This window comes from Pholcus phalangioides, unplaced genomic scaffold (genome assembly GCF_987345545.1).
Source record: "Pholcus phalangioides strain wild (caught in Gottingen) unplaced genomic scaffold, Ppha-v1.0 ptg000010l_1, whole genome shotgun sequence".
NCBI classification, from domain to species: domain Eukaryota; kingdom Metazoa; phylum Arthropoda; class Arachnida; order Araneae; family Pholcidae; genus Pholcus; species Pholcus phalangioides.
Window position 1 is genome coordinate 9193008 of NW_028301603.1, and position 21650 is coordinate 9214657.

Genomic DNA, 21650 nt, shown 5'->3' on the forward strand with positions numbered 1-21650 from the left:
GTCATTTTCTCACATTTTCGGATGGGGGGGGGGGGAACCAGACCCCCAAGGCCCCCCCTCCTCCCCGCTACGGCCTTACATTACTGATGTAAATATAGTCGGTCTTGACTCACTTTAGTTTCACCCGAGAGAGATGTACGGCTCTAACCTGTACAGGTTATATCATGGCCGTCTTAAGAGCATCATGGCCCCCCGGGCCAATTGATTCTTCTGAGGCCCTACCAAACAAATTCTCGAAAATTTCAACCAGATCTCATTTCTGGTTGCCCCTCTTCGCTTGAGGCCCCCGGGCCGTGCCCGGGTGGGCCCATGCCTTAAGATGGCACTGGGTTATATCATACGTATGATTTCATACTGTGAAAAATATTTCTGAGATGTAAAGCTTACAGTGTTCAAGGATGATACTAGATGCAAGTTTTATTTTTATAAATATCAGATGTCAGCAGCTGTTGCATAATCGGTTTCATTTCTCTGATGACGATTCCCGTCTGCTGATAGATGGAACCCATGTCCCGATGTTTATTCGTTAAATTAATGTTCAAGAACTGAGCGAAAAGAAACCATTGTTGCAGAAATTTAGTGACCTCAAATTTAAACAGCAAAAAATCAAGAATGACTAGCCAAACATCCTTAACCCTATAAGATAGGGCATAGGCGGAACAGACTTGAAGGGGGGAAACGATGATGTTGTCGATATATACGATTATAACCATATAGGCCTACATCATTTATGCTGGGGGGGGGGGAATAGGCGATGCCACCCTGTCCCTTCCCCTCCTTAATCTCATAAAGGGGGGGGGGGTCTCATATGCTTTCTTTGCTGTAGAAAGATTTTCATAGGCATAGGAGTAAACTTGCGTCCCTTCCCCATTTGCCACCCATGACCCCCACATCTTGGAGCACGGCCTTCCAGGCTAAGACCTTCCGTGAACCCCCCCCCCCCAAAAAAAAAGAGCTAAAGCCCAACCAGCCCCACCCTTATGAGAGCCATGCTTCCACTATCTCCATTAAACCTATTGAAATATTAGGTTTGAGGCCCCCCCCCCCCCCAAAAAAAAAAAATTCTGAGCCCTCTCCTTCCAATGACTTTACGCCAATGTTCATAGGCCTTAAAGGCTTATATATACACTTGACTCAAAATCCTTAAAATCTACTACTCTGCAGCTTTGGATAACACTTCTGGCAACGCTTCTGCTGCCAAAAAAGGAAACAAAAGACATTTCTTTTTGATAGTATTATTTCGAGGTCGGTTCCTGGGCTGTCGGACAGTATTCTGTACAGCCCAGTCTGCATTCCCCTTGTAACATGGAGCATATAGCATGATCAAATATATGTATTCAGGTATGAAAAAAAAATCATTTTATAATTATAAACAATAAATAAAATTCATGTGGTAGTGAATAAAAATGATAGACTCACCTCCCAATTATCAGGGCAGCGACAGATAAATCCATTGTAAGTGTCAAGGCAAGTGCCTCCGTTTTGGCAAGGGTTGCTGCTGCACTCATCATTCGTGAGGAGCTGAAATGAAATAAATCCGGTACTTCACCGCCATCATCGACATATCGTTCGAAAGCAACGGAATTTTAGAAACAAGAGTAATTTTCAGTCTCAACAACCCTCTTTGCTCCATCTGCTCAGAGTGTTGTTGAACATTGGGAGGCGTGGGAAATTTGGAAATACAAAAGTGTGTTGCCTTCTCCCACAAATGAGCTTCAATGTCATTTCAAAGTCAAACAGGTTCATTGTTGCTTTAAGAAGTCTTCGTAAAAAAGCACTGTTGTCATGCAGTTTTACTTTTTTCCCACGGTCGTAAATCCTCAGCATGTTCCTATCATCTAAGGATGATCAGTGTAGTACCGTGTCCAAATCATCCAGGGATGATTTAAATTTTTTTTAAAGATGAAATTCTTTAAATGCCGTATAGATGGCGTACGTGTATATTATTTCTCTATTTTTCTGACAGGTTTGCTTGTACTGTATTGGACGGGTGTACATTGTTGAGTAGTGGTACAGTATTTACCTATACCCCAATCACTATTTTGTCGGTGATTGCGGGTTCGAATCCAGATTCTCTGTTTGAACCACACCTTTTTTGATTATATTAAATTTGCAAGTCTGAGTCAGATTGCCATCTATCTTTCACAAATCAAGTGAAAAAAAAATGTTTTTCCACTCAGCCGCACTTAGAGCAGTTTTTTGTTTTGTTTTGGCTATTACCACAGCCTGAGGGTTAAGCAACACGACATGCTTGTGTTAAGAATGAAGGGGTATTCGAACATTTCTTTGGCCGGAAATGTAATTTACCTCCCTGCAAACGCCTTTGTTGGGTGAAGGTAAAGGGGGACCAGAGCCCCTCCTAAAATCAAAAATTTGATATTTTATTGTATGAAAAATTAAAATATTGAAGGAAAATATGAGTACACACACGCGTACCTTAAACTGTTGTTGGGATCGATTTAAACGCTTTTTTCAAAGTTATCTTTAAATTTCAATGCCCCCCCCCCCCCAACACACCAGTGTGCCCCCATCCACAACCTCTCCGTGTTTGCCCTTGTGACTATATCTCGAGATATTAGACGGTAGAAGAAAAATTCATAAGAGTGCACAGTGAAGATCGTGAGTCACAACGTAGAAAAAAAATTACTCACATCATATAACATGTAAACATTATTTTAGGCTTGACACAGCCAACCAATCCCTCGACAAAATAAACTTAAAAACATGCAGGATGTGTCCCTGAACAATATCCATGTATAAGAATGGTGATGCCACGTCAGGACAAAAAAAATTACCAATGGAACTTTTTTCTCCACCGTATGTTAACATACAATTCAAGTTACGAGCGTGAAAAAAATAATAATCCTTCAGTAACCTCTGGAGGGAAAAAATATCCTTCTCCCCACACAATAATGTCTATGAAAAGGGACTTCTTCTTTTTTTTTTGAAGCCGAGCACAACTCAGGTCTATCGCCATGGCCAATTTACTACCTAGTGAGTTGTGCCGGAAATGTAAGTACGTGTACCTAACAGTCTGAGTGCGTATCTAGTGTTGTGTGCGATTTTTTAGTGCTGCCATCTATATCTCAGAAGTGAAGTAGGACTGTTGCTCTTTGTGGCGAGAATTTTTGACGGGGAGATCGGCTCGCATTTGCGCCTTGAAGTTGGGAACCACAGAAAACCAACTTCAGCCGACCACCACTGTGGTGACGGTGGGGCTCGAACCCGGGTCCCCGCGATGAGCATGTGTAAATGTGGAGGGGAGGGAACCGTCCTTCACTATGCTACGGCATGCGAGTATACCAAGGACTTTCATTTTGGCTCTACTACGCCACAGAATTACACCACTTGGAAGAAACAGTTACTGAGAAAACACTCCAGAATCGAAAGAATTAAGCGCCTTATTAGATACGTTATTTCAAACGAAGACAAATTAACAGTCACGAAACAGTGCCAAAGTACGAATGTTTCAGCTCCCTCACAAGCTGATAACAACCCTTCATCAGACTCAGACTATGATCCTCTGGCATGAAATGCGATATTTTGGGATTGTCTCACGGTGTCTTTGTGCGCGACTTCTGATAGACAATGAAGTTCCTTGATTCCGTTGCTGTCAATGGACAATGTCGCCTGTCTTGTATATATTATATATATATGAGTGTTTATATGCTTGTATATATATGTTTATGTATCTTATATATGTGTGTCTATAGTTATTTGTGGGCCCCCTTCGTGGCCTGCTGGCGACGTGCGTATGCACCTGCCCATGTAACCTCAACTTTTTGTCTTCTTATCCGCTGGTGGTCTTTGGGTGCTTAGTGCTCCTGATATTGCATCGCTCTTCCACCATGGCCCAAACCCTCTGGGTGACCAGCTTATATCCCCTATGGGGACAGAGCGGGGGCCATGGTCGGTTTTGGGTCCCCGCGATGCGAGTCCGTCACTATGACCACTCGACCACCACAGCGGCATATGAAAAGGGACTACATTTTTCTTCTCCCTAATGTCTTGTGAGATAGAGTTGAAAGAATAAATCTCCTTGTTGCTTCTCATGGTGTAAGCAAGATTGGTTTATTTTGATAACTTCTGAAACAGTGTAATGCCCGTACTCAGGACCACAACTAGGTACTTCGTCAGCCGGGGCAGGCACACGCATTTTGGCACCCTGTATAAGGAGATGTTAACGGATGGTTTCGGCACCCCCACCTCTAGTCCAGCGTCCGGGCACAAGACCCGCCTGCTCCCCCTAGTTACGGTCTTGCACGTACTTCCGAATCAGTGGGTTGCGACTATGTCATCAAATGGGAAAATTGTTTACTAGAAACCCTCCCATTTTAGTAGTGAAATTCCGGGACACCCTGTATATAGTTTCCGTGTATAAAGGTAATAATAATACCTCTTGTAGCTGGTTGACTCGGCCCTCCAGTGTATTAATCTGAAACATAGATAACAAGAATTAACATATTATCGAACTACACCACACATGGATCAGATTGAAATTCTAATAGATTATCGAAAATTAGAAATGTATTGTTGAAGAATGCATTGTTAGAACAGTATTGTTGAAGAATGCATTGTTAGAACAGTATTGTTGAAGAATGCATTGTTAGAACAGTATTGTTGAAGAATGCATTGTTAGAACAGTATTGTTGAAGAATGCATTGTTAGAACAGTATTGTTGAAAGTATTCTTTGAAACAATATCACTGAGGAAATCATTATCAGAACTGTATAGTTATTCAAGAATTTTCAGAAAAGTATTGTTTTATAGTCCAAGCAATCTTAGTCCAAGCAGTCTTCAAAGATATTGTTGAGAAAAATCGTTCATAATCAGAAAGCATTTTTAGGGAAGCAATCGGTGAACGGAAGCGTTGTTTTGAAGACATTGTTGAAGAAAGCATTACTAGAACAGTATTTTTGAAATAAGCATTGTTAGAAAACTATTGATGAAGTGAGCATTGTTAGAAAACTATTGATGAAGTAAGCATTGCTAGAAAACTATTGATGAAGTAAGCATTATTAGAATAGTACCGTTGAAGAAAGCATTGTTATAACAGGATTGTTGAAGAAAGAATTGTTAAAAAAAAGAATCGCTTTGATTAAAAATGCTTGGCTTAACAATGTATTGTTGAGCCAAGCATTTTTAGAACTGTATTGTAATACCAAACATTCATAAAAAAAGTATTGTTAATTCAAGCAATCTTTGAATGATATTATTAAGAAAAATTGTCCATAATCAGGAAGTATTGTTTAGGTATACGCTAATTAAAGGAATGATCATTCGAAAAAATACAGTTGAAGAAAGCATTGTTAGGAGAGCGTTAATTTTTCCTGGTTAAAAAAATCGAGTCTATCACGTGTTCCGCTTTCAGGACATTTCTGCAACTCCAGTGGTATAGTTGGCGTCATGGGTATAGAGTAGCGACAATTTTTTCCCAACAGTCATCACCATGACCAGTGGACCTCGGAGCCGAGGGTGCTGTGGGTGCTCGAGCACCCATGGTAATTTGTGACATGGGTCTCGGCACCCCCACAAAAGATTCAGAAATAAAAATTTTACATGTAAAGAGGCTCAGCCCACGAATATATTTCGATACCCTTGCATATGAATGGTCAAAAGAAGTAACCTGGGGACAGTGGCTTCGAGGCCGGGGGCGGTGAAGCACCCACGGTAATTTATGGCATAGGTTTGTGCATGGCCCCCACATCCTGTAGCAGGGCCGCTAGGCTGGGATTTTTTACATGCCCCCCCCCCGATCAGACTTTCACTGGGCCCCCCTTTATGATGAATTTATAGCGTGAAAAAACAAAAAAGTGATTAAAATCCTCCCGGGCCCCAGGGCTGGAGCCTTGTCAGCCCAACCCTTGTGGAGGCCATGGGTTTATGCACCCTGAATCGATTCAGACGTCAAAATTTCCTAAATAAAGATCAAGACGAGCACCCACAAGTTCCAAACACCTCCGACGCTTATCTGACCATAAGGGGCCATTCAAGTATTACGTAAGCAGATTTTCAGCCATTTTTGACCCCCCCCCCCCCCCGTCAGCAAATTTTCGTCAGCAGCTTAGAATATTTCATATCTTCAAAAAGGGATGGTAGATGACGTAAGCAACCTTCAAACCCCCCCCCTTCCCCCCCGTCATCAAAAGTCAGCAAATTCGAAATACCCCCCTCGATGCTGACGTAATACGTGAATGACCCCTAACCCACAATTATCTTCCTCTTACTGCTGATGGTGTTATCCACCGGAGTTGCAGAAACTTTCAATATCGTTTCTTGGATTTGATTCACCCTCGTTGTGATGGTGAACAACAATTATGTGTTTCAAGATAACGGACACAATTTCTCGATTACGGATCTCTTTACCTTGCGCATGTAGGTGCTGATTTTGATGTTGGAAAGTTTCTTCCTTCCGCTGCCGATGAGGCGGTCGAACTAAACATGAGAAGAAAAAAAAAATTCGGAACATGCTTATGCAAATAAGAAACCACATGTAAAATTTTCGAGAATGTTTTTTGGTTATCGAACTTTACCCTATTGAGCAATGCTGTCAAGTTGGCTTCCAGAACCTGCAGCTTGTCCGAGATGCTGGACACAGAGTTCGACAGACTCTGCACGTCTTGCGCATTGTGACCGGACGCATCCTACGTGGTAGAAGTGATAATTCTGAGTAAATTATTATTATACACTAATATAAAAAAAAATAATACAGTGCAGCGCAAAAGTTTAGGCACCTAATGTATTCTTGGATAAAATTAAAAATAGCTGATCAGTTATGTTAATAATTTTACCCAAGATGTGTGTGCCGTCTTGAGGCATGGGCCCACCCGGACACGGCCCGGGGGCCTCCAGGGAAAAGGGGCCTCACAAAAATGAGATCTGGTTGAAATTTCCGAGAATTTGCCTGGTAGGGCCTCAGAAAGACCACTTGGCCCGGGGGCCCATGATGCTCTTAAGACGGCCCTGCTTTCCGGGCCCGTCTTTAGTTAATTTATAGAGCGGAAAAACAAAGAATGATCAGAGATTCGTCCAGGGCCCCAGGGCTGGAGAAATGCCAACCTTACTGTTGGGGGAGGGAGGCATGGGGCGCACTGTAAGACTCTGAATTCAGATCCGTCGAAGAACCTTTCCGAGGAGGTTTCCGAGTGCAGGGCCGTCTGAACGCATGAGCAGTCACTAGGTAGTTCAAGTGGATAGGGAGCCTCACGTACACGAGACATATGTAATACAAAATAATGTATAATTATATGAAACAAAATATTTTGAATTGGGATGGCTGGCACTTCAAGTCTGATAGAGAGAAGTCCCCCCCAGAGAATCTCGTTTCCGAGGGCTCAGAAGGAGTCAGCTAAAAATCTTAGTCTGTGGTCCTATCAAAAATTCAAGCCCCTATTCAGGGATAATATGGAGCCCACTATCATAAGCCAATGTGTGTTAATAAAATGACGTATTTTACATCAATAGATCAACAGGACTTCAAGATCTAACTTTTTCAAATCAGTTCTAGTTAAATGCTACAGGCCTACTATACGTAATCAATGTAATAGAATTCAGTTTTGCGGCCTGGTGCGATCGCATCCTTCGCACCTGCCTAAGGGGGTTTCAAGACGCACGAACATAGTGTGTCCGTATTTCAGATTCTGGAAACCCGCGTCGTCTCCGATTGGTTAAAAACCCGAATTTCTAGCTAAAAAAAGTTGGAACCCGGGTTTTTAACCAATCGGACACGACGCGGGTTTCCAGAATCTGAAGTACGGACACACCATGTTAACCCTCCAAGTCCGGCCTTGCATATTTCACCAACTTTTGTAGGCACTTCTTTCGGCAGGCATAATTTACTAAGTCCACTGCTTAGAAATTCTACCAAATGGACTTGATGATTTTTAGCAGATTTCATCGGCTGTACATGACATGAAGTAAATGATAATCGTGGTAGCTAAGAAATTTTTTTGAACATGCCTGTGTAATTTTCTTGCCACACTCCCAGGAAATATTGAATAGGTGTCACATATTCTTGACACATGTGGTGGTCAGAATCGAAACCAAAACACAGCAGCTTTATTACGTATTCGGTTCAAATGACTCGCATTGAAATTCTAGTGGTAGGAATTTTAGTATTAATTTTTTATTTATATATTTTCCTATTTCATTCACTATATTATTACATTTATATCATCTTCAGACATCAGTGGTCTATACGTATTGATCTCAAGTTTATTATTGATTTACATTTCGCTCAGTTTCAATGTAATTTGTATGCTGCTTATGCATTACTATTGAGAAGTTTAATTTTTACTTTATCTCAAAAACTAGAGCCAATCTGACAATACCAATGCCAGATTCGGATACAGCGCCCCAAATTCACCCTAAAATCACTAAAATACTATTACTGATTCGAAATAATTCGTAGCATCAGTTTACATTATGGCAAGCCAAAGTCACTAAGCCTACAAAAAACATTTTGACGGACAACTGAAGTTGAACTTCCAATTAATTATTTCGTGACATAAAACAGTTATTTGAACATCAGTAAACCTACTGTAGAAGTTTGAAATCTGTAAAATAATTTTTACTATTTTTCATAATTACTCAAAGGTTTGAATTGCCTATATCTCAAAACTACAATTCTGGACTTGGTGACTTCTGTCAAAACACCGACGGTATAGGGCATGGGTTCTTAACCCTTTCATAACACTCAATTTTTTTTCGAAAGTAGCGAAACCAGTGACGCAATAATTACATTTATAACAGGACTGTGGGTGAGTTTGTACGACCCGTGCCGGAAGGCCCTGCGACCCGTAAGTTAAGAACCGCTGATATAAGGTGAAGGTTTTATAAAAAAAAACTAAATTTAAAAAAAATAGGAAATGAATTTTAAAAGATCAAATTTCCCTTGCCTCTAAAGTATAGGCGCAGAATCAGATTTATGCAAAGTTCGATATGCCACCTGGATTTACGTCACGTGGGGACGTTTCTCATTGTCGCTACATTAACCTTGATAGTTTTCGTGCGCCTAGCACCATGCCAAAACCCCCCTCAGTTCTCAGATAAGGAAGTATTGAGGATATGGGTACTAAAGTCACAAGTTAAATCTGTTTTGTCAAATTTATATTGAACTAAATCGATCTAAACAAGGCATCAATAGAGTGGCAGCACGTGGTGAGCATTATAAACTAAAATCTCTCTCTCGATACCTGGAGTGACCAGTTTACGTAACGATAGAAAAATACGAAGACAGAGAAACTGTTCGTAGACGCATTTACGAAGTCGGTGAAAGAGCAGAATGATTCGTGCAACCTGCTTGAAACATCACCGTAAGCAAACGCGATTGGACTGGCCTCGAAACCGTACGTCCTACGTCGTATTCAGATGGGAATGTCTGCGGATTCTCTTCAGTGATGAAAAAGAAGCGGAATTTATGTAGATGGCACAGACGGTTGTTCTTATTGTTTGCATGATCTGAGAAATCATCCAAGAACTTTATTCAGTAGGCAGGAAGGTGGAAGTTTGGCAATGGTATGGGGGAGCGTTTTACTATAACTGGAAAATTGACATTTTTAAATGGTAGTCAGAATTCAGAAATGTACTAAGAAACACTTGAAATCCATTCATTGCCATTTGGAGAAATATTAAGTGGGCCGCAACTAGATATTTTGTCACCCGGGGCAAGCCGGCATTTTGGCGCCCCTTGTAATGTAGAAGAAGCAGTTAAAGGGTGAATTTGGCACCCCCTTCTGGTTCAGACCCGCCTGCTCTCCCCCCCCCCCCCCCAGTTGCGGCCCTGTTGATGCTGACTTTCCAGCTAGATAATGCTTTCACCCACACCTTAAAGTCAACGAAAAAGTGGTTCAGAGCCAAAAATGTGTCAGTTCTAGAGTGGCCAGCCTCCAGTCCGGACCTCAACCCCCATAGAAAACCTATGAAGGTATCCTTACACGTGTCGGGTAGGGCAATGGAAAACACAATATACCTCGGTTTCCTTTTTTGAAAAACGCAATTGAGAAAGCATGGGTTTTATGTTCTTCCGGAAGTGCTTCAAAACCTGATACTCTCGATGGGAAATCATATGTTTGATGTTATAAAAAGCAATGGGGAGGACATAAGTTACTAAAATTATTTACACGATTATTAAAAAAAGAGTATTCAAAGATTTGTGCCTAAAAGTTTGTGGCGTGGACTTTTAATATTTTCGCTATAATGCAGCAAATATACGCGGTTTATGTTTCGTTTTTGTTATGTGTCGTTATTCATGTGTCGTAGGAATCCTACGCAAAATGTGTGAAGCCTCACAATTTATATCAAATAACTTAAAACTCAAAATCAGTGTTGCACCTGAACTTTTGTGACGCACGGTAGTCAGTGAGGCTATTCAATTGATTATACTCACTATGTTGCCTGTTCCTAAACTGCCTTGCTGTGATCTCACCTGAAAAAAAACAACACATAATGACAAGATTATAAGATCATAAGATAAGATCCATACTTAAATAAGACAACCATAATATTCTTTATGGGCATTGTATAATATTTTATCATGTGTATATATTGCTTATAATGTTTTTGATTGTGTTTTTAATTGGGTTGCTGTATTTTTGAAATATATGACATCCATATTTGTTATGGGCATCTTTTTCTCAGCCACCTCGCTGGGCATTTTGCCTGTTGTGGCGTTGTATTTGTATTTATTAACTATAGATCTTTTAAGGGTTGAGTGAATCGAAAATATTCCCCCCCCCCCCACCCCCAGAACTTCTGTTCTCTGAGCCGTCTCCAGCCAACAACCCCTTAAGCGGCCTTCGCACTATGACTGGGTCCAGTCATCCTCCTCGGGCCAGCAATAATTTATGCTTTCAATACAAAGGCCACAGAATAATGACGGAACGGGAGGTTTTTTCGCCCCCACCAAGCGTCTTCCTTTGAAATTTCCGCAAAAGTAAAGGAAAAAGTGCGGTTGTCGACGGCATTGGTTTGCGGTTTATGTCCAACAAAGACTTTTTATTATCTTCCACCTTAATTATCTGATCTTGTGTGGTAACCCAGTCATAGTGCGGAGGCCGACATTTAAAGCCACTTCTCACTATGACTTAAAGGCCAGTCTTAAAGGCCAGTCGTAGTCCAGGCTCTGTCCCTGGTGGGATGTAAGCCGTTTACCCGGAAGTGTTGGACTACGCTGGAGAGGGCCAGCCACGCCGGACCTCGACTCTAGGATTGGTGCTCCGGGCCGTAAGAAGGCCGTGATGCCTGGTCCCCTTACCCCCATTGCACGGAGCAACCTCGGCCCGCAGCTCCCCCCACCCAGGGCAAGCAAGCCCAGGGGGACCTCACAAACCCAGTAGACGCCGACGCCACCCCCAATCACCCCCCCCCCCGGACGCCGATCCAAAAACCCCCAGAAAAAGTTTTATTGTTGCAAATATACAGTATATACAAAGTACTCATTCCCTTCTGACCGCTTACGGCGTGACAGGTGCCCAGAGTGGGTGCGGTCATTATACAAAGTCATGGTTTTCGAAAGACATGGCATCGAATTGGACCGCCTATCGCGACAGTTGCCCCGGTTGGGCGCGGTCTTGACACTGATATTTGGACTGCTGCCGGACGTATATAGACAACTTGCAGAAAGTCTCACTATGACTGGGTCCCGACGCAGGTCAGATAATTAAGGTGAAAGATAATAAAAAGTCTTTGTTGGACATAAACTGCAAACCGCTAAATGCCATCGGCAATCACCTTTTTCCTACACCTTTGCGGAAATCTCAAAGCGTTCAATGCTAGTGGAAAAGTGCAAATATAGCTGTTACATCTGAATGCTCAGACACATCAAGAAAATGTTGAATCAGAATCTAATTCCATTTTTTGAATCTCAACATGACTCCACATCCACAGCTCAATTTCAACAGGACAATGACCCCACCCCACAATGCAAATTAGACCTAGGAATGGTTCCTTGTGAATGGGATTCCCAGTGATGGATTACTCCTTTACCGCACACCAACTCCGGTCACATATCGCCATACGACAATTTCCAATCAGAGGAGTTGGGTGGGAAATGAAGGCTCCATCCATCGGTGGCCGCCCCAGGCTCGGTAGGTAAAGGACTTACTTCTAACGTTCTCTGCCCGGATTCGAACCCATGACCACCTACCTTCATGGTAACCTTCATAGCGGAAGACAAGCGTCTTACCACGGCGCCACTCGGGAGCGATGAACCGGCCCGCATGTTTTCGGAAAACATGTGGGGGGCTACAGTGGCACAAAGTGTACGAGCGTGGCGAGAAATACAACAGTGTTTCGTAACTTGAACGGGCGATCTTCAAAGTGTGGCAAGATATTCCTGTGCAACATTGTCAAAAAACTCGTTGAATCGATGCCTAGACGAGTGTTTGACATCATAAAGAACAATGGAAAATTTATTGGATGTTGAAAATACAGGGTGATCAGCGAATACGCCCTTATTTCGAAATTAAATATCTCTACAACAAAGATCAATAGAATTATGCGGTAAACGGTACGTTTATTAGCAAAACTGTAAGAATGTTGTACAGAAATTTCGAAAATTTAGTTTTTTTTTTCAATTTTTTAAAATTTAAAAACAAAAACAAAACTGGAGATTTTGGGGTTCCGAAAATCCCCATTCGTGCGAAGAGGAAACCACTGCATTCGCCTAAAGTTACTGCATGGGCTGCGGTATGCGCCAGAGGCATTATCGGCCCCCCTTCTTCGTGCGAGAAACGATTGCTACTGAACGTTACGTTACAATTTTGGAACAATTCGTCAGCACACTTAATTGCCACAACACCGCATAATTCTATTGATCTTTGTTGTAGAGATATTTAATTTTGAAATAAGGGCTTATTCGCTGATCACCCTGTATAATTGAACACGAGTTTGTTTTTTTTCGAGTGGCTTCATCATTTTGGAACAGGTTTTGATTCCACTATTCGATCTGATTTCTTTTCCCCGTCACAAGAAATGCAGATAAATGTTAAATTATTGTTATAGTGTTTAATCCCCCCCCCCTGTGCAGTCAGATATACATTCATTATGCAGTGTTTTATGAGTGCATACTTACTAAACTGGAAAAGTCGACTCTATTTATTAGGACGTTCCCTTTCCCGGACGATGATAGCACGATGTTCTTGTTTTCCGCTGCCTGGAAAACCAGATTGCCATCTTCTACTATTATCTTCGGCCTGATGAAGGAAAAGGAAATTATATTGCGTATACAGTATTATTGTGCAATATATGCATTTATGCACTGTTTGTAGCCTACGTCAGTGTTTCTTAACCTTTTTTTTTGCCCGTGGCCCCCTTTGAGCCATATTTTTTTTCTCGTGGCTCCCCTGTCTTACCCAGAGTTTTCAACTCTCATCTAGAAGCAAGACACTTTATACGTATTGAAATGATTTTTTTCAGTGAATTTATACTGAATGAAAATTTTACAAAGAAAATTGGCCTCCAGACCACTAGCCTAGAATTTATTGATCTCCCCGCTAGTCCGAGCTCTATCAGGACCGTCTCAATATCATGGGGGGCCCCCCTCCATAGGCAAAGTTATGCTTTGGTAGTCCCATACTTTAGCTGGAAATAAACAGCCTACATATTTCCTATTTATTTTCAAAATTAATTGTACTATACAAAATATCATAAGGTAGGGTCACTTATGGTCATGAGGCCCCTCAAAAGAGTGGGACTGACAGAGCTACAGCCCGGGGCCTAATATGGTTTTCATCTTCTTTTTTTTTCATGCAATAAATTTCATATATGGAAGGGGGGGTCTGAAAAATTTAGCCGGGGACTTGAGAAAAACCCCATCCTAGGGAACTTGTTGCAAAATGTAGGCGGTGAGGCCTGGGTGGGTCCATGCCCTAAAGAAGGCCCTGGTTTTATCGGTGGTTTTGTTGGATTCTCTCTCTCACTGTAAGTGTTAATCACTAATATAAAAACTTTACTTCTTCACACCTTAATTTTTCTTCTCATCTCTCCAAACCACCTATCATGGCCCCCTTCTCCATTTTCTTCCGTGGCCCCCTTGAAGTATCCCAGTACCACAAGAGGGCCATATGGCCCCCGGTTGAGAACCGCTGGCCTACATGATATAGTAAAAGTTCAAAGTCGCTTTAAAAAAAAGTTCGAATTATCCAATCAATTGATCCTGGATCTGTAAAGAATGACTACAAACTACAACTTAATCATCAACATTCACGGAGGATAATAATTATCAATTATTAAATTTTTTTTATCATCAGTTACGAAACCGTTTCCCGAATTTTAGTAATTTATCATAATAATAACTAGAGCCCGGATTATATGCAAATGCATATGTGCATATGCATTTGCATATTTTGGCCTTTTTTCAGCATTAATGCATATAAATGCATAAAATCGAAGAATTTTCAGTATAAGTGCATATTTTCGAAGGTTTATTTAAGCTCACTCAATTTTTTTTTTGTAATTTTTCAAATAAATATTGTTCATAACATCGATTTTTTTTCCCGCAGATGAAATTTAGTGAATTAATACATATTTATAAAGTATTTTACGAATATTAGTCGTTTCATTGTAAGGCTATTTCTAGAGATATGCCAAAGTTTTAAATTTTGTTTTTTAGAAATAGTGTCGAAATTCTTTTTGTTACTGGTATTTTCGTTATTGAGCAGCTAAAACAAACTGAAAAGTAAAAAATGACGTTTATGGCTAACACTGTAGAGGCCTTCTATCTCTAGGAGGCGATGGTTTAATGCATATTTCGGAATTTTCAGTGCATATTTGGCATTTCAAGCGAACATTTTATTATTTTAAATGTTTATTTTTTGTATTATCAAGCGCATATTTATGCATTTTTGAGTGCATATTTTTACATTTTTGAGTGCATATTTTTGAATTTTTAAGTGCATATTTTTGCATTTTTAAGTGCATATTTTTGCATTTTTGAGTGCATATTTTTGCATTTTGAACTGCATTTTTTGTATTTTTAAGTGCATTTTTTTGTATTTTTAAGTGCACATTTTTGCATTTTAAGTGCATATTTGCATATTTTTAGAGCATATTTTACCACTTTTTTAGTGCATATAATCCGGGCTCTAATAATAGCTGATCTCTTCGAAGCTACATTATTTTACTGTCCTGGGGAATCAGCATCACTGCTACTACTTAACCGTATACCAGGCCCGTAGCCAGAAATTTCTTTCGGAGAGGGACGCAGGAGAGGGAAGGTGCATTGTTTTTTCAAAAATTATTGGGGATGCTCAGCCCCCTTATAAAACTTATTGGGGGGGGGGGGCTTAAATGGTCTCAGCCCCTAGGTCCCGGAGCCTATATATATATATATATATATATATTCTATATATATATATATATATATATGTGAAACTGTTTCCCAAATTCTGCTTATCGTTTCATTCTATCAAAGAAATGTACTTTCATTAACGTATTGCAATCTAAACTTTCTGATACTTTCCATACTCTTAATGACGACAAAAAGATTCAGATTTTGAATGGCACACCTTGATGGTGTGAAGCGGTCGAGAGACATAATCGAACAATGTTAAAAAAAAAACTAGTTAAAAACAATGTTAAAACAATATCTATATATATAAAATTGATTTTCTGTCTGTGTGTGTGTCTGTGTATGTATGTTCTCTATACAAATCTACAATTTTAGATCGATCGTTGCCAAATTTTGTATATATACAAAATGGGACCCGACTTAAACGATAGGCTACTTTAAAATTTCGTCAGAGAAGGGCAAGTGCCCTAAATGGGCAAAAAACTGTCGGGGAACAATGGTTTTTGGACCTCAGCAATCGCTTTCCGAACGTTTACTTTGGTTACCGTGGTTCCCTAGCAATACGTTTCAGACGTGTATATGCCTTTACAACGGTTTGTCACTTCTTTAATCCTGTTAGTATATGTATAATAGTTTATGCCTTTATAATGGTTTGCCACTTTTTCAATACTCCCAGTAATGAGGCTTTTTGAATATACGTCATAAGAATCATCATCATCGCTTTGAGCAAGGGTGATCCTCATAGAAATCAGTGTTAAAATTGCCGATTTTAATGTAGAAATGCGGAAATTTGGTAGGGTTTTTTGTCACATCAATAATTTTAAAAATTGTATTAAATACCGATTTTTGAAATATTGAGTTCGCTTAGTGATATACGAAGCCCAGGAGATTAAATATGAAGTAATTAGCCGGACCCACTTTTTTGAGTTGGATACCCATGAAATAACATTGATTTCAACTTTCTCAAGCATGAAAATTAATGTCTCCGTATTGTCGTTTGATATTGAGTTGCATAAATTCATATAGTTTAGGCTGTTTTAAAATTAATTATGGGTCCGTAAAGTACATCAAAGAAATTCCACAGCTTAAGCTTCCACAGCACAATTAAGCATTTTTGAAGCAGAAACAGGCAGATGGATAACTGGAATTTCAAGGGAGGGGGGGGGGTCGAAATACCTAGCGCCCCTTAAAAAAGGGGAAAAATATTAATTTCTACGTTTCTTTAAATCTAGATTTGTTTCTTTCATGAGTCGCGCAGGAAGTCGCCATATTGGTTAACTCAGACACGGTTTGCATGTCCCTCAAAGAAAGAGGGAGATATCACGTGATCCAAAAAAGCCTCACTGAAGAAAATCCGGGCAGCGCCGGGTATTATGGCTAGTAGCTGAATAATATTGAAAAAAAAACACTAGGCATTAAATTATAATTTAATGCCCAGTTTTAGAATTTTTCATAAATGCTGTTATTAGAAAAAAGAGTAGAGAGAGAAACAGAAACTTTTATTAGTCTTAAAAAATCTGTCGTTTAAACAACCTGATCGGGAAAAGCAAAGTCTGGTTATTCTTATAGAAATTTTCCAAACTAAATTTGCTCATACGAAAATCAAAAAAAAAAATTCGAATTAAACAAGAAATTTTAACATTAAATTAAATAGAAAACTCAAGGGGGAAATCTTGAAAGTTCCAATAATCCGAAATTCGAATGAACCGAGTTCTACTGTATATGTACGTACATACATCATTTCGTTATGCATAAATACCAAAAATCGAGTGAAAAACTTTCATGAAAAAAACAACAACAACAACACACGTTGTAGGGAGATTGGACGACAGAAAATAATCATAGCTAACCTTCGACCTTCTGTAGCGAGAGAATTTCCTAAAACGTTCTGGTGAAAGTAAATACAATCGAATCTCGTTCTAATGAATACCGTTATAACGAAGAGATTTCCCCAGTCTCTTGGAGTTCGTTATAACGGGATTCGACTGTATATCAAATCAATATAGTAACTCTTCTTTTTGAAGGGGGGAGCGTGATCCCGTAGTGGACACACCTGTTTAAATTTTTTTCCTATGGGTTTGGAAAAATGTCTGTCCTTCAAAGGATTAAAGGTGTCCCTGTTGTAAGTAAATGAATCGTATTTAATGAATCGTATTTAATCGATTACTACTTAGCATCACAACCCATAAACGCCAATTATCCAACTCTCAGCTTCCACGTTCAAGCGGCAAAGATGACGGCAAGAGGCTCAAGATCCCGTCCGAATCGGAAACATCCATCACGTGTTGTAGCTGTAAATCACTAGCTCAAAGTCGCTTCTAATGTTTCTCCTACTTCTGTGTGATGGGATCAGTCTTGCGAATCACAGACAACTGCATGTGACGTGTTTATCGCTTCGAGTCGTGCCATTGGCCTTAATGATATTGCAACCCAAGTTTCGGTATCCCCCCCCCCACCTCCTATAAGACACTTTTCTAGCAATGCTTTCTTCGAACAGTTTCAAAACAATGCTTTATAATACTTTCTTTGGAGGCCGCAGCCGGGGAGGGAGGGGGGATTTACCTAACAGCAGTGCAATTCTAAGAGTCAAATTCATTTTTTTCAGGGGGGGGGGGGGTCGGTGAAATAATGGTCGCCGCCCTCTCAATTGTAGAAGTCAACGATTTTTTTTCTCTTTTAACATTTTTCGTTTCTCCTAAACATCGGAGATTCCTCATCCAAATAAATTTTCAGACCCAATTTTCTTCAACAATACTTTTTGAATAACGTTTGAATTATCTATTCTCTTCTAGCAATGCTTTCTTTAACCCATTAAGCAATACAGCAATAATCCCTAAACACCGTGAAAAATGCCTGTTTTTTATGAGGTAAGCTTTCTTCCGATTTTTAGCAGAGTAAGGGGTATTTTTGTCTCATCGTGTAGCAAAAACAGTAAAAGCGCCCCGCCCCTGAGGACATACGCTGAGAAAAAAGAGCAAGGGGTACAGAGAAAAGTGTTAAATTGAGAAATCAACTTCACAAACTATCTGGGCTTGTAATAAAAGAGGCCACGAAGGAGGCGAGATATCTCGTCAATGCCGCTTAAAGGGTTGAATTGATGCTTCCCAGCAATGCTTTTGCTTTCTGGCTATACGGGTAATTTTTCCTCACCATTATTCTTCGAAGACTTCTTGGATTAACAATGCTTTCTTTAACAAGACTTTTCTAACAATGTTTTCTCCAACAATACTTTTCTTACAATGCTTTCTTTAACAATACTTTTCTTACAATGCTTTCTTTAACAATACTTTTCTTACAATGCTTTCTTTAACAATACTTTTTAGCAATGTTTTTTTCAACAGTAGTTTTCTAACGATGTTCACCCCAACAATGCTTGGATCAACAATACTGTTCTAACAATGCTTTAAAAATAGTTTAATTGATGTTTGGATTAACAATACTGTTCTAAAAATGCTTTCAAAATAGGTCAATTGATGCTTGAATTATAGTCCTCCGACCACGAGATGAATTTTCGCTGCGTCATGTCACGTCGGATGATTTTATTCAATTTTTTTTTTTGGTAAAACGATTGCACATCGAGAAAAGTTCATCAGTGACTGAGCTTTCACGATTGGCATGTCCTTCTAGGATAAAATAGAATTGTTTGGCGTGACATGACGTGCCGTAGCCAAATCTCATCTCGTGGTAGGAGGACTATACCAATACTGTTCTAACAATGCCTTCAAAATAGTAGGTCAATTGACGTTTGATTAACAATACAGTTCTACCATTGCTTTCTTCAAAAAACGTTCTTTTACAGTTCTAGCAATGCTTTGTCTGAAAATTCTGCAATATTTTTACTTGGATTAACAATTCTATATATGACAATGCTTTCTTCTCAATAATATTTCCCAAACAATGCTTTCTTTTACTAAGGAGCCTCAAAAACTACTAGTGTAATACTTACTCTTCGTAAATTTATCATGAAAAGGAAGATAAGAGCAATTTCTTTTCAGAATATGACTAATAGCCATAGCCCACGCAATTTTAGAAGGTTGGGGACCGACTTGTGTTGGTGCACGCAAATTTTCCAAAAAACACATTTTCGAATTTTTCACTTTTCGAATACTATCAAATTTTCTACGGCTGTGTTTAAGTGTTTGTTCTACCTGTACTAAAAATATTTTAATATAATTAAAATATTTTTAATAATAATTATATAAATTTAATTTAATATATGTTAGATAAGGAAAATTTTTTCAAACATCACTCATTCAAATTTCATGAAACTTTGTGTGAGTCTCTCAACACTATGTTGTTACATACTTTAACACGAGGATTTTTTAATAAAATTATTTAAAAAAAGTTTATGGCACAAAATATAGGCAAATTTTGGTGACTTTTGAAAATGCTAAAAGTTGCATATTATTAAAGTTAAAATTCAAAATAACTAACAATTAAAATCCTACAAGCTCATGTTGAAGTATGTAACACCATAGTGTTGAGAGACTCACAGACGAAGTTTCAAGACATTTGAATGAGCGGTGTTCGAAAAAAAGTGTTCCTTATCTAACAAAAAACTTAGTTTTGAGTTTTAACACAAAATTTTACTCTGTTTTAGTGTAATGTCTGCCAGCAGTTTATATTAAAATATTTTAAACAAAAACTAAGAAACTTTAGAACAAAAACTTGAGCACAGTTAGACGCAGAAAATTTCATAGTATTTAAAAATTGGAAATGTGTTTTTGGGAAAATTTGCGTGCATCAACCCCCTTAATGGTAAGGACGGTCAAAGCACGGCCCAGTGGGGGATGGGGGGGGGGGGTGGCTCAAGTGTATATGGGGCCTCGTGATAATGAGATTTGGTCAGGGCCGCAACTAGGGGGGAGCAGGCAGGTCTGGTGCCCCGGGCGCTGAACCAGAAGGGACGCCGAATTCACCATTTAACTGCTTCTTCTACATTACAAGGGGCGCCAAAATGCCGGCTTCCCCCGGGTGACAAAATATCTAGTTGCGGCCCTGGATTTGGTTCTATGATTTTTGAGGTTGAACTCCTATTGAGCATTTTTTAAATTTAAATCACACGTCTACAACGGGCGATTGATGAGATAAATTCTGTGCTAGCACTTACAGGACACACTGTATATAAAAAGCAGTTTCTCAAACCATGGTCCGCGTAGCTGGAATAAGTATTCCACACAGGGAGACATTTGTGCAATTAAAATTAGTAATACTGACACAGGCTCTCGAATAAAAACGTGGTCTCCTTGGGTACGCTAGTCACACCTACTGTAAGTTAGTTGTACGTCGAATTTTGTCCAGACCCTTTCTCTGAATGCAAGCCGAGCCAGTTTCCCATTTGAGTCTCTCCGCAGATAGCAGCAGACCCTCAACATGATACAGTAAAACCTCTATTTTGCGGACACCGGCGAGATAAAAAAAAAATTCATCCGTAAAACGGGGGGGGGGGGTGACCGTTTATCAGGGGTTTGAAATGCATACAAAGGGAAATTATTATTTGTCCTTAAAAGAGGGGTGAACGCATCTGAGAGGTGTCCGTTAAGAGGGGTTTTACGGTTTTACTGTACCTACATAACGTGGTAATTTCAGGCATGTACCATCCTCAATATACGGGAGACATACACGTAGAGGACGGCACCATCAAGGACATGAAACAAGCACAAGTCTGACAAAAGATTAATACTTTAGGGCCACACACTTTCTGGTATGTACCGATTTGTTAAAAATTCCACAGAGGAGAATGTATACGAGGTGCATGTCCGGTTAAATAGTAGTAGACACCTTTCGCTGGTCCTTAGGCTCAGAAAGATTGGGAAACGATGAACTTGAAGCATTTTAAGCGTTTACTTACTGCTTGGAGAAAGGATCCAGGGAATTCTCAACGAACGAGATGACGAGCACTGCCACGCAGAACCAGGTGGTGGTTGCCCGGACCCTTGTCATTCTTTTCCTAGCTGACTCTTCGATTATATATTTTCCTCTCCAGTTTTTTTTTTGTTAAGTTACGTAAGTCGTACCTAAGGCCACGGCTGGTCCTAACTCGAAGAATAGTCCTTTAAGGGAATGTCCAGGATATCCAGCCACCACCTTGTATAGCACCAGCACCACCACCACCACCAAAAGCAACAACAGAGGTAATGAATGACTGGAATCGGAAGCAGCAGCAGCAGCGGTCGGTAGCAGGGAGTAAACGCCCATTTCGCCGACATCGCGAGACAGACGTGGGGGATAGACCAACACGGACTAATGCCAAGATCAGGATTCAAAAAATCTCAACATTGAAGTTTAACACCTGTTGCTGCTGCTACCGTTGCACAGTTTCTCTTCTCTTTTATTTTCCTTTCTCGCAGACAAGCAAAGG

The 21650-nt window shown here is 40.0% G+C and overlaps 1 protein-coding gene across 1 annotated transcript in view; it reads right to left on the reverse strand.

Moving 5' to 3' along the window:
- LOC149080855 (cubilin-like) overlaps positions 1–21412 on the reverse strand; it is a 159574-nt gene extending 138162 nt beyond the window's left edge. The window contains exons 1-7 of the mRNA XM_089237523.1: positions 21141–21412; positions 13073–13193; positions 10388–10426; positions 6534–6644; positions 6367–6435; positions 4397–4435; positions 1420–1521 (exon numbers count right to left, since the gene is read on the reverse strand). Of these exons, the coding sequence (XP_089093649.1) occupies positions 1420–1521; positions 4397–4435; positions 6367–6435; positions 6534–6644; positions 10388–10426; positions 13073–13193; positions 21141–21232 (573 nt within the window). The 5' untranslated portion in view covers positions 21233–21412. The remainder of the gene's footprint in view (positions 1–1419; positions 1522–4396; positions 4436–6366; positions 6436–6533; positions 6645–10387; positions 10427–13072; positions 13194–21140) is intronic.
- Positions 21413–21650: the final 238 nt, after the last annotated feature.